General features: G+C 42.5%; 2 protein-coding genes across 2 annotated transcripts; one reads left to right on the top strand and one right to left on the bottom strand.

Annotated features, from left to right (window-relative positions):
- Positions 1–379: 379 nt before the first annotated feature.
- On the top strand, positions 380–5,257 carry ctsz (cathepsin Z). The gene is made up of 6 exons (XM_041954494.1): positions 380–622; positions 1,807–1,970; positions 2,172–2,351; positions 2,441–2,591; positions 3,655–3,817; positions 4,409–5,257. The coding sequence occupies exons 1-6, from the start codon at positions 495–497 to the stop codon at positions 4,532–4,534; spliced, it is 912 nt and encodes a 303-aa protein (XP_041810428.1). The 5' UTR covers positions 380–494; the 3' UTR covers positions 4,535–5,257.
- A 371-nt stretch (positions 5,258–5,628) lies between these two features.
- Positions 5,629–12,329, bottom strand: nelfcd (negative elongation factor complex member C/D). The gene is made up of 15 exons (XM_041956015.1): positions 12,123–12,329; positions 11,205–11,314; positions 10,921–11,030; positions 10,684–10,793; positions 10,461–10,568; positions 10,177–10,329; positions 9,571–9,701; positions 9,036–9,201; positions 8,807–8,941; positions 8,459–8,598; positions 7,602–7,716; positions 7,420–7,515; positions 7,168–7,308; positions 6,186–6,315; positions 5,629–5,998 (listed from the first exon to the last, which is right to left on the bottom strand). Exons 1-15 carry the CDS (start codon positions 12,177–12,179, stop codon positions 5,964–5,966), a joined length of 1,737 nt encoding a protein of 578 aa, XP_041811949.1. The 5' UTR covers positions 12,180–12,329; the 3' UTR covers positions 5,629–5,963.
- Between the last annotated feature and the right edge of the window lie 1,257 nt (positions 12,330–13,586).

Here is a 13,586-nt window from a genome sequence, read left to right as displayed (position 1 = left end):
CTGCATCCATTCATACCTTTTATTATTGTTTTGCTCACCTTCAATGTGTGATAATGGTTTTAAAAGACATTAGAATGAGGGCTGTGCCTTTGTTTTATCAATGTCTCTGCAAATAAACCAGATGTGTTCTGGAAAGAGGCATTTTGAAACAGTACAAGTATTAGGTGAGTCCAAGGAACAATGGATTTACTTGAACGTTTCCCAACATTTCAATGATGAATCCCAGTATATTCTATGTAGCTGACTCTCTGTGGCCTGTTGTTTTTCTGTGTGAGCATCAGCGTGACTTACTTCCGCGTTTAACATGTGGGTCAGCTATGACGTGATTTGCCGGTCACATGATTGCAGTACCGGTTTATTAACACTGAGTTTACCCGCAGACACAGCAGTGTCTAGGGCGTCTCCGTCAACGACAGCAGCCTGTTATCTCCCCTCTCCTGTTCCAGTTAAACGCCGCTTAGTGAAGCCCCCCCCCCCGGCCGTCTGCTGTGAACATGGCCCGGACAGCTTCGCTTGTTGTCCTGTTTTCAGTCGCGCTGCCCGCTGCGTTGGCCGGTGTGTTTTTTAACCAGAAGCAACCCTGTTATGTCCGCTCACCGAGGAGAAACGACTTTGGAGTGAAGTAAGTTAAACAGTTTTTCACGCTTTTCAAAACACATATTCGAGGAGTTACGAATAAACATAATATACTTGAAGAAAAAATGCCCTTATATCAAGCTAGCTAGCTAACGTTAGCTACAGGTATCAGTTAGTTGTCTTATCAGCAGTTCCACCCGGCTGAGATAACGTTAACTTGATGTTTGACTGGGATGTTACTTTTACACACAAATATCACTAATATGTCTTTATTGATGACATTATTTTATAGCTCACTTGTGGGAAAAAGTAGCAAAACCATAAGCGGGTTAAAGCTGAAAAAGCAGCGAGTTTTGGTTAAATTCTTGTTTTTCATCCCGAGTACTCGGTCTGTCCGGAGTACTCGGTCTGTCCGGAGTACTTGGTCTGTCAAGAGTACTCGGTCTGGAGCACTTGCGGCCAAAAAGACCCAAACGAAACTAAACAGACAGTCGTTTGTGTCTACAACATTTCCTTGTCATCACTTTCAAGTAATCACGAGGATTGGTAAATCATAGTATGAGGAAGCTGACAGCACTGTAACTTCCGACAGTGGGACCATCAACACTGAAAGACTGGAACTGTACTGGACAAAAAACAAGAACAATTTCACTTATATTTGGTTTAGACGAGACAGAACGGGACATTTTTAATAAGGAGACTTTAAAAAACACCCTTGCCAAAATGCAAAATATACTGTCAGAAGTAGACTTGGCTGCTGATATAAGCACACTGCACAACGTAATGCAATCCAACACAACACCTGTGCCATGCCACCACCAGGGAGGTGTTCGTAATGAGGGCTGCAGTGGGTGGTGGTGTTGCTACATTATTTTGAAAGATGCTTCTGATGTTCTGCCCCTCTCATGAGTGTAAATGGGGTGGACAAAATATTAGAAATGCCCTTCGATACAATGCAGCCAGTTCAACACCACTGCAAACTGCCACCTCAGCAATAAACATGTAATATACATGTAACATGTAATATAATGAATACCTCAAATTAAAAGCTTCGTAAAAGTTCATGGCAGAGCTGTTGGATTATGTGAAATGAGAAAAAGCATTTTTGCTTGATGTGTGACGCATATAATCAATTATACTTTTAAAAATATATATATACATGTGTCTTGTGTATTAATGAGCGTGTTGCTGCTGCAGAACTAATGTATCTGATGACCTGTCCATTGCCAGGACTGCTCCACAGCCTCATGAGTATTTAAACATTTCTGATCTGCCCAAGTCATGGGACTGGAGGAACATCAACGGCACCAACTATGTGAGCACAACCCGCAACCAGCACATCCCCCAGTACTGTGGCTCCTGCTGGGCCCACGGCAGCACCAGCGCCATGGCAGGTGTGACTGAGTATATGGTGGTTTCCTTTAGGTGACTTTAAAACATGCTGAATCATTGTGATTTGTGGCAGGTCCTCACATGACTGTTCAGACATGTTTTAATATAGTATGACAGATTCACTTCCTTTTTAAGCAGAAGTGGCTTGCTCGCTCTATTTATTTTTTATTTGAATTAAGGCTCTGCGTTTGCTTTCTTATCAGACCGCATCAACATTAAGCGGAAAGGAGCGTGGCCTTCTGCCTATCTCTCTGTCCAGCATGTGATCGACTGTGGTGATGCGGGCAGTTGCCATGGAGGTGATCACAGTGGAGTTTGGGAGTACGCTAACACTCATGGGATCCCAGATGAGACCTGCAATAACTACCAGGCTAAAGACCAGAGTAAGGGTCCTCCATTGTACAAAGTAATGGTCAAAATGAATAACACTGTCTGAGTCTGAGCTATGCATGTTCTGTGTCCCTCTGTAAAGAGTGCAAACCCTTCAATGAATGTGGCACATGCACCACCTTTGGAGTGTGCAATATTGTAAAGAACTACACCCTGTGGAAAGTGGGAGATTTTGGAGACGTCAGCGGGAGGGAGAAGATGATGGCAGAGATCTACGCGAGAGGACCGATCAGGTCTGCAACTTATTTTTGCTTTTTCTTTTGCCTTTTTTTTTTGTCATAGAAGTTTTTATTAATTTTCCTTTCAACCATTCATTCAACAGTCATACGACTCATATATCATGTCGTCATATGACTGTTATAAAACTAAACAATACAAAAAAAACCCCTCACAAAACAAAACGGAAAGACAGTTGATTGCAGCGCTTCAGATGTCTACAGTTTACAGATCCATCCATCATACAGTTCCAGCAATGATAATATCTGACCTTTGATCTTCTCACAACCTTTTAAAGCAGCAAGCCCGTAATACACAGGAAGAAATGATCCCAGACTTGCTTAAATATCACTTTTGCATTGTTTATTGTAGCTATTCAAAGGAAGCAATTTCAGTCATGGGTTTAACCCATTAAGTGAGATCTCGTGTTTTTGGGTTCTTCCAGTTTCGCAAAACAAGTCCTGCTTCAACAATTACTTAACAACAATTAACTTTTTTAATGGATTTAGGTTATGGCGAGGAAGAATGTCTGCTGTGAAAAGGGCCTATTTGCTTTTGAAAGTAGACACAATTGCGACAGATCCTTTGGGTCACTGATAAATTTGTTCCATAAGGATGCAGCGTAAAAAGTCTTTCATGAGCATGTAGCTCCACAAAGGATCACAAATCAAGAAAAGGAGTGAAAAGAATTCAGCTGAAGGCAACATTTAGGCTGACGTTGGCGCCTTTCACGTATGTTCAGGGGAATTTCCCCCCACTCTGCCCTGAAAAAGGATGTGATATGACATTTCTGATATAAATAAATATTAATCAGAGCGATCGCAAGCTGTAAACGGCGTATGAGAATGACGCTGTGGTTTGTAGCGTGGTGGGCTCTGCAGCCTAAAATCCTTCATATAGGCATCAACATTTAGCTGCACGCTCCCTCCAAGGCACACTGATACCCATTGTTGTACTCCACTGCTTTGTAACATTGTATTATCGTATATACACTTCTTCAGTGCAGCTCGACACTGTTTGATTTCAGTCATTGTCTCACCTCTACCCAGAGGAAGTAAACAGTCTGATGTTTGTTTCCAGCTGTGGGATCATGGCCACAGAGAAGCTGGATGCCTACAGTGGAGGTCTCTACTCTGAGTATCAGGACAGTGCTTTCATCAACCACATCGTGTCTGTGGCAGGGTGGGGAGTGGAGGACGGCGTGGAATACTGGATTGTACGCAACTCCTGGGGAGAGCCATGGGTAAGTCCTCAGTGAAAGCAGGAATGGTTGTCGGATCACAAGTTTAAGAAAGAATATCCTCAGTGTTATTTATTAACAGTTCAACAGCCAAAAAGCACAGCTGGTCTGCTTTATCAGGACTGTGTGGATGTGTTGTTTGATTGAATGATACTGACAGTGGAATCTTCCTGGCAACATAAGCATACAAATATTGCTAAATTCTGATTGGTGCTTACACCAGACAAGTGTTTTGTCCATACAGTGTATGCTATTTGCATGTCCCATCACAAACTTGGCTCACATGATTGTATCATGTGATTGTATCATGTGCATAGCTAAGACGGATAAGTCAGCTGATTATTTTCTCAGTCCGTCATTGGAGTGTTCAGCCTATAGGAATAAATGTCAGAAAAATCCTGAAAAATGCCCATCACAATGTCATAGTCCAAGGTGTCATCTTCAAATGGCTTGAAGTTCAACCAAAGATATTTAACTTACTATCACGAAGAACAAAGACAACAAGCAAATCCTCACACCTGAGAAGCTGGAGCTGAAAAACAGTTAATCGGTGATCGTAATAGTTTCTGATTAATTTCCCCCTCATCTCCTCAGGGTGAGAAGGGCTGGCTCAGGATCGTGACCAGTGCCTACAAGGGAGGAAGTGGCAGCAAATACAACCTGGCGTTGGAGGAGGACTGCATGTACGGAGACCCAATTGTCCCCAAGGCCTACCTGTAGAGGACGCCACCACCCACTGCACGCTCTTATGTCTTCCTGTCCGGGGTAGAGGGAAACGTTTTATATGCAAAATGGTGAAAAGGGATTAAGCTCAATTTTTTTTCTTTTGTAAAGATCTTTGCAATTATGTTTTACATTTGTAACCAGGGGTGCCAAGGCCCTCCAGCTGGACATCAGACCTGCTCGAATCAGTGCAGGTTTTCTGATTTTTACCACAGTAAGGTCTGCAGGCTGTTTTAACAGCCTGAAACGTAACAATTGAGTGAGAGGAGTGAAACACATGAATACAGCCAATTTCTGTGGCAAAGCAAAATTCAAGCACTGCACCCCGAATAGCCAAATTCTTCAGTTCACATAATCAAGAGGACACAGACGGCTTTTCACATTTTGGATTTTCTAATGCATACTGACTCAGCCAAAGAACACAGTAATTTGTCCTGCACTTCTCCGACACTGAATGTTTTCAGTGTGTGGTGTTATTGTATTGATGATATTGCACTACACCCTGATACAGGATTTGTACACATAAACTGAAAAAAGTCTAATTTAAGTGTGCCTTACATGAACTTGCAGTCAAGTAAAGATTTATGTAATTTGCTGCTTTTCACACTGAATCTACACATCAGAAATCGAAACCTTGGTTTTGTTTCAAACCTTGCTAATAAACACTTAAAAGTGATGCTCCACACAAAATCTGTCCTTTGAGTATCAATCACCGTCGCCTGTACGGCTGAGATGTGGCTGTAAAACCTTTGTTTTCCCCTCACAACGTGATTTCTTTGTCAATGTAATCATAAGGTTTCTTAATAACTTTGTCAGCCTAACCCACTTCTCCACAGTTCATTACTGTTGATGTCAGATAAGAGATTTATTTTAAATTGACTGTGAAAAAGAATATAGACTTCCCCTGTCACCAGAAAGTGTTGAGCCACTATGGGGAAACTAGTTTTGCTGCTGTTTTTTACCTGTTTTACAAACTGACATAAGTTTGGGAATCACATCTGATTATTTATGCATTTTCTTAATGACATTATTGATACGAATGACAAATTGACAGTTAATTAGTCTGTTTGCATAAAAATTCAATGCCAGAAACAACATATTTAGGTTTTTATTTTAAAAAGAGCTTGAACCAACATAAAATATAATCAAATATACAGGTGAAAACAAAACATTTAGCTGCATCTTCAGAAGCATCTCCTGCCACCAGTCTGCCTCTCTTATTATAATACTCTTCCTTCAGCTCACTGACATTTGCTGTTTTGTTGCCCCAATGGAAAATAATCATTCACTTGGTCAAACCAAACAGTCCGTCTCCAAGCTATGAGCTTCAACATCAAGCAGAGCATTTGGTCATCATGGAGATAACATCTGTCTTCTCTTAGGTCTTCTTGTACAATCTCCAACAAGAACATTTTCAGTGTCCACATCAGTTTATCATGATGAAGTTTGACTTGCAGTGAGCTGAAAAACAATCACAGACATGTCAGTGCTCCCAGACGATGATGAGGGGACGTTCACAAATGCAAACAGGACGTGCTTGAAAACCACTTCCTAGTTATTTTTGTCTTCTTAGAAAGCTCTTATTTGTCGTGCATGGAAGCCCTGACTTCATTAGGATGCTGTGAATTCTTGTTAGCACGTCACTTACCAATGAACTCCGCAACTGGGTCATGTTCTCCCTCCGTGCGGATTGTTCCCGCGATGCTGTCATTCTCCAGGATGGGCAGAAAGAGCTGAACAAAGTCTGATGTGTAAGGAGGCGCAATCACATCCAGCACCTGTAAAGAGAAACACTGGGAGTTTAATAGGTTTGTTTTAACACATGATGATGTTGACTGGAGCATTGTTAAAAGGCGAAGTAACTATTTGAAAACACAGCAGTAAAACAGGCCTTTAATTGTGATTACCTGACAAACAGACATGCAATATTTTGGCCACTTGGGGGCAGCAGAAACAAGCTTCGATCACAACTTGAACATGGCGTCACCTTTTGATATGGTGATACTGTGAGTGAACAGTTGTTTATGTACACATCCTGAAGTAACAGAGCAGCATTTTCATTCATTTTGAGTCCTGTTTGTGACGCCTGGCAAGTGTAAATCCAACATTCACTCTCTTGGACCTCTGTGGTCTCCAGCTCCTGAGGGAAATACCTCTCTTAAGGTGCTAAATGCTCCACTATGTTCACCAGCTGGGTGCTAACTGTCTGCTGGTTGGTGCTGAGCAGCAGGTGGTGTACAGTGAGTTTTACTGTAAACAGCTGCATGCTATGGTTGACGATGACACTATGAGAGCGGTGAGAGTGAACCAAAACAGTACAGCTGCAGGCCAGACAGAAAAACAACATGCTGAAACTCATAAAGCTCAGTAAAACTGAAGGGACTGCTGATTCAGGTGAGAGACCCAGTTCACATTGTTTTCACACTGTCATTTGGAAAACTGTTATTCATTTATTTAGGTGAATTTATAGGCCAAAAAAGTAATATCCCCTGAAATAAAACAATAAACCTTATTGAAGATCATTTTAGGGCCTTGAGTGCAGAAAACATGGTCTCAGACTTTCAGAGCTCACTTCATTTCCCTCATTTTATCTCTATTTACCACCAATCAAGATCAAAAGCAGCTGTTACCTCTGTGACAAAATATCTAATGAGGGAGATGTCCGTGTTGAGTTTCTCCAGACACTTGCGAATGTAGCCGACCACAGGCAGGACGTAGCCACGGCTCAGCAGATGAACCATCCGGTCCAGCAGGGTCTTCTTTAACTCCAGCTGAGGGCGGGAATACAACCAACACACCGATCGTCATCTGAGAGGTCGCACAGTTACGAAAAACCCACTTTCTTATTACAACTGAAGAAGTATTAGAGAAACACAGCACACCTGCTCCATGACATCCAGCTGAGAGTGCTCCGTCTCAAAAAGCTTGATGAGCAGCTGGAGGACCTGCGGGTGCAGCAGCTGGTGACACGTGCAGATCTGTGTGGAGGAAGTATTCATGCTTGAATTTAATCACTGTCTCAAAGAGGGAAAATGTAAAGTTTCATCTGGTATTCAAGCCCTACCTCATCCAGGAGAGCTAAATGCACTGGAGTGTGGTCGGTCTGCAGCTGGAAGTATCGCGGCTCAGACACCGTCCAGTCCACCCATTTCAAAACCCCCATAGCAACTACTGGAAACCTGAAGACAAAGACACAAACATGAAGTCAGCAGGGATTGGTCAGCAGTGAGTAGGGCTGGTGATCAGACCCTAGATACAAAGTACCAAAAGCTGTCGCTACATGCATTGTCTTTGTAAACAATGTATTTCATCATCTAAATCACACCCATGAATCAAGGTTTGATGCAGCTGAATTGTATTAAGAAAAAATATGTTTGTCTACAGTTTCTCTTTTTGTTAAAAAGAAAATCAAAGTAAGGTATTGAACTAAGGATCACAACAGCCTTGGTATCGCAAAATTTAAAATGATAACCAGCAAAAACACAAAATCTGTCACATTAGATAAAACGCTTTGATACAACTTATTTCTAGATTTATTTCCAGGCTTGATGTTTTTTCAAGGACTTCTATTTTAAGAATCGGTTAACCCCAGTGTTGACATCAGGGTTTAATTTGTTTAAGTAATCTATAAATTGCATCTAACTGCATTAATTAATGTTGCGATCAAAAGCGTGTTTTGTGTGGTCACAGTGACCTTGAAGTTTGAGCGTTCGTGCCTAATTTGAAGAAATTTCCTCAAGGCGTTCCTGAGATACTGCGTTTACAAGAAAGGGATGGATGGACAACCGGCAAGGACACATTAAAACAAGATATGTAATTTTGACAAGCAGAGATGAGTGTTTATGGGTTAAATCATTGCCAGGAGAGATATAAAAACAAGTTGCAGGCTTTTCAGGAATGAGATCTCGGCTGTCTACTCACCGGATGCACTGGTACAAAGTGCCGAGTTCGGCCACCAGCTCTGTGGCTCCTTTGTTCTCATTGCAGCACAGGTTGTGCACAGTCTCTATGGCCTTAGACGTCGACTTCAGCTCATCTTTATTAATGTTGACTCGCTTGTTCTGGGATTTTAAGAGAAAGAAAGTTGTGACAGCAGCTGTTGCGGTGAAAGGAAAACAATGAACAAGGGCAATTCTGTGAGGAAATAGGCTGTTAAATTACATCCCTTAGCCAGTTAGTCTAAATCAAATCACACTCCAGTTACTCAGCCATTTCCTTTGTTTTCAACGACACACAGATACGTCAGCAAATTCATCCTCTTCTCTGTACCTTTTTCCATGTTTCCACCACACTGGCAGCGTAAGCCAAGATGTGGATGTATTTGTGTTTATGGTCTTGGTTGATCTTTGATCCAGGTTTAAACAGCGACTGCATGAACAAGTCCAGGAAGGCAGGCACTCTGATCTAAAGACGAGAAAGAGAAAATATTCCAGTTAACAGCGCCTGAATGAACAAGCATGTAGTGGATATAAACAGGGTCAAAGACACCCGTCCTCACCAGCTCCACAGGGGGCGGGTCCATGCTGCTGAACATCTTGAACAGGACTGTGATATCTGCAGGATTCAGGGCTCCTTTGGACAACATGGCGCCTAGCGCCTGGCAGGCTCGAGGGTAGGCTGCTGCTGTACCGAGCGCGAGCGTTATCTGACTGGCATCATGACCTCTGTCATACGAACCACAGGATTAGTATCATTAGTGAAATCTACACACACAGCCAAACCAATGCACTTCCTTTTACTGACACTTCTCTGCAGCTCGTCACAGATGCTTCTCTGTTTTGGACGGTCTAGGAGCTGTTCTGGGGCCTGTTGCAAGAACTGGGTTACTGTGTTTGCCGGGGAAAACCCAGTTCATGTATTTTCACAGTAATCAGTGTTCGGTTTGAGTCGTGGCTTTTTTCAACATCCACATAACTCAGCCCTCTCGCTCCTGTGACCAGTTAATTGTAACCACATGTCTAATGTTACCCCTCGAAACAATGGAAAACAGGGCATGACGGTGTGAAATACTGCTGAAAAAGAGACAAAGGTACCTCTCATGCGCTGACTTCTGCACCTCTTGGCCAATCCTACGAACAGCTGAACCGCCCTGCTCTTCCTGAGCGAGGATGGACATCATCGCCTGGGCAAAGAGGTAGGTGTGCTCGCCGTGGCACACCATCTTCTGCAGGAGAGAGGAGGCAACAAGTCAGCAAAGATCATCACACACAGCAAACAGAGGAACTGAATATCACCACATGCACTGTGGTGTTAAATATAACAGCAAATTTTCATTTGGGACTAGACTGTTACTTCATAATGAGCACAATCGAACCAAATAATTATCCTTTAGTCCACAAAAAGTCACAGTTTCTCAGAACTCCAACTAAAAACCAGCAAACCTTCACGTTTCAGAAGCTGGAATCAGTGATGATTTAATTGATCTTTTCTGCACTACAAATCAGGGTTTTTACATTTCAGGCAGGTGCTAAAAGAACTGCAATATAGAAGATGTACCACATGAAGAGATGAAACTGAATCCTCACTGTAAAGCAACCGAAGCAAGACTCTAAAAATAATGAATACATGGACATGGTAATAACTCTTATATATTTCATAGCACTGTGGTGAATAAAACAGAGCAGCGAAGCCAAACTCACAGCAAATTCTGGAAGGTTCTTCTCCAGGTTTTCTTCTCCTCCATCCAGCAGCGTGGCCAAAGACGTTCTCAACACCCGGGAGAAAACCTCCAACTGCTGACACGCTGTGGACACGCTGGTGATCTCACCCTGATAACCTGCGTCTGAAATGAGCTACACACACACACACACACACAAATTAGATTAGATTAGATAGACTAATAGACATATTTCAAATGGACTCCCTGCACCCTCAAACTTAATGACATCACATTATTTCTGGGTCAGGAGCTGCACTGTTGTACCTTTACGGTGAAGTTGAGCATCAGGCAGTCTGGGTGAGCCTCTGCCAGCTTATAGAAAAGGTCTCTCCACGTCGTGTGTGCTATCATCTGCTCCAGCCAAGCAGGGGTCTGAAAACACAGGACACTGGATTGGTTTGGGTCAAAAGGGCTTCTTTTATATGTAGCCTACTCAACTAAACATTTGTGATCGCCTGTATTTCTAAAATTACAACTGAAATCTCACCTCTCCCTCAACAGTGAAAATGGAATCTGCTTTCTGAGGGTCAAAGTGCTTTATCAGGAGACTCTTGAGGTGATTTTCTACTCGCTCTTGGACCTGAGCAGGCTCTACACCTGCAGTCAAAATAAAGAAAATACAGATGAATGAAAGGCCACAAGGCACAAGGGAACAGTCGGAGGAGGAGCTATGAAGGATCAGAAAGCCAGAAACCCTCGTCTGGTCTTGTAGTCTGCTACCCACCCATCTGGATGAGCCACTCTGCCAGCAGATTGACGGTCTGAGCCACAGCAGAGTAGTTTTCAGAGAGAAGCTGGATGACGTGTTCTGGAGAGCCACCTGCTTGGAAATACCTGCGAGAAAAACAGGGTTTCTATCATCCAACGCTCTTTACGATTCATGTGTCCAAACACTCGTCGCCCTCGTCATTTTGTCATCTTGTTTTGTCTTTTGCACAGCAGGATGCGGGGGGAGGCATATCTAAAATTCACTTCATAATATGTTTGAATGAGAAAACAGCTGCTTACGTTTTGAGGGTGTTGAAGATGGCGGGCTCCATGATGTAATCCCTGCTGGAGAACTTCTGCAGACAGTCCTCCTGGGTTTTCCCATCATTTTCCCCTTCCACATAATCCTCCTGAAAGACGCGTTCATACATTTGCTCATGCTTCTGTAACAGCTCTTGGAAATAGTAACACACTATTCTCAGTATCTCATCTGCATGCAGTAAAATGTGTGGAGTGGCAACAACACTGAGGCGGCAGAGGAGGATTTACAAGTGCCATGAAACAAACACCTTGCACGACATCTTCTTGGCTGCCAGACTTTGTGCAGGATTTCTAATGTGACAAATGTATTTCATGCTACAGTTGCATGAGTGATTGAGCAGCACCAAATTTAAAGACCACGAAAATATGGATGTGAATGAGTTCAAAATGAAAGCAAACGTTTACAGCAAAGAGACTTTTCATAAGTTAGGATGTAAATTACATTCTTCCTGTTTGCTCTAACTGAATGCATGTCTGTGTGACTTCTCTTTAATTACTCCTGTTATCTGATGTTTGACAAACGTGTGTGAAGTGTAGTGCGTCATTTGGCTTCCGATGCAGAGCTTCAAAGATTTAACTTAACAAAGTACAACAATGTGGGACTTCACAGTGAGCGGAGTAGAAGCTAACGTTACACGTCCGCCAGCTGTAACGTTAGTTAGCCTGTAGCTGGCTAACGGAGCTGCTAAGATGCAGCGACTTCAAACCATGCGGCACATCTCAACGGTGCCGCTGGGTGCACTTATCCGTCTCTGCACATCACTTCTGCGCTATCTAACCGTTAATGGAGGATTGTCACAACAAGGAAGCAGCCTGTGTTGCTGCAGCTAGGCTAATGCTGTCTGGCTAATTAACTGTGAAGTCTGAGCAGGCAAACCGCAACAAGTCGGATCTCACCAAGTTCCCGTCTGTGCCTTCCCAGTCTCCAGCACCGCTGTAATATTCCTCGTCCATGGTGACGGGAAAAGTGTAACTTAACGCAGGACTAGCTACAGTAACTCAGCCGTAACGGACGTTTTAAATCTTGACCCGGTTTGTTTTACCGCTGATGATGCTGAGTGGCCGAAGATGCTGCAAGCAGCTAGCTTAATTAGCCTGCAAGCTAACAACAACAGGCGGAAAATGGCGAGACGGTGCACAGGAGGCCACGCCCCCTGCATTAACGCCTGTGCTGTGTTCCCTGAGTGCTGCCTGACAGACACAACCGTCTCATTACAAACATGATTTCAGTACTTTAGATGTCTGGCAACTCTCTGGTAACGCTAATGTTTGGACTTCTCAACCAAGAAAAAAATTACGTTGTTAATTCCAGATATGTACAGATAATAAATAATGCTCATAATAATAACTCAGTTTATAAATAACACATATGTAGAGAATCAATTCACAGCCTTTATGTGATTAAAGTAAAATCTGACAGTGGAGATTTCAAGTCAAAAGACAGAAATTTTAAAGCTTGCTGAGATATACAATATCCTGGTTCTATACTACTTGTATATTATTTCAGCTTATGCTTCTTTTAAAAGATCAACAAACCTACAAGCTACAAAATAAATAAATCAAATAATGTTGCTGCACTGTGTGCTTGCTTCAACTTGACCTACATTTCTTTTTCAGTCAATGACGTTGTTTGTGCAAGTCCTCAGTGTCACTCGTTATCTGATTATGGGCTCTATTTTGCTGTGTTTTTGGAGACAACATTTTCTGAAGTCACCAACAATGTCCGTCCACTAAAAGTGTTTATTTTTGCCACTGACAGACTTAGATTGCTATAATAAGTGTCTGATGACACTATGGATTGGATCTCTGCAGAGATACCTGTTTGTTAAAGAGTAAGATCCACTTTGTTTAACCAGAAACAGCCAAAGCCACCAGACTCCATTCACAAAACCAGTAATTTTAGCATCATAAAACATACTTCATCCAAACACGACTGAAATAAAACTTATCACAATGTTCTTAAGACTTAGACTTAACTATGCTGGACTTCAACAGGTATTCCAGGTTAAAAAAGTAATGACTGGACAGTAAAAGCTGGTTTTGTGACTCCTGACCATCATGCAATACAAATAAAAATGTCAATGCAGAACTGAGATTGTTCCCACTGATTTAGAGGACTCAACTTGCTCAAGATATCCTTTCATTGATAAAGAGAGCCACACTGCCATTTACAGGTAAACTCTCAGGTTACATGGGATGAACAACGAACTAAAATTACAACTTGACACAGGCAACAGGTGGTGTGGTGTGCCAGGATGTGAAATCACACTCTTTTTTTCTGTATTTGCGTACATTGCCAAGATTAAGGCTGAGTGTAAGTGAGCACACAGCTGCGCCAACAACAGAACATTAGCAGTCTTG

The sequence above is a fragment of the Chelmon rostratus genome, chromosome 2 (genome assembly GCF_017976325.1).
Source record: "Chelmon rostratus isolate fCheRos1 chromosome 2, fCheRos1.pri, whole genome shotgun sequence".
NCBI lineage: Eukaryota > Metazoa > Chordata > Actinopteri > Chaetodontiformes > Chaetodontidae > Chelmon > Chelmon rostratus.
Note: the sequence above shows the minus strand (reverse complement) of the source record. Positions and strands in the feature narration are given on the sequence as shown.

Coding starts and splice junctions, on each gene's coding strand:
- ctsz (XM_041954494.1), top strand. CDS start 495: ATGGCCCGGACAGCTTCGCTTGTTGTCCTGTTTTCAGTCGCGCTGCCC. Junction 1,971..2,171: donor CAGCACCAGCGCCATGGCAG/GTGTGACTGAGT, acceptor CTTTCTTATCAG/ACCGCATCAACATTAAGCGG. Junction 2,592..3,654: donor TACGCGAGAGGACCGATCAG/GTCTGCAACTTA, acceptor GTTTGTTTCCAG/CTGTGGGATCATGGCCACAG.
- nelfcd (XM_041956015.1), bottom strand. CDS start 12,179: ATGGACGAGGAATATTACAGCGGTGCTGGAGACTGGGAAGGCACAGAC. Junction 11,315..12,122: donor AAGGCACAGACGGGAACTTG/GTGAGATCCGAC, acceptor CGCGTCTTTCAG/GAGGATTATGTGGAAGGGGA. Junction 10,330..10,460: donor TGCTCAACTTCACCGTAAAG/GTACAACAGTGC, acceptor GTGTGTGTGTAG/CTCATTTCAGACGCAGGTTA.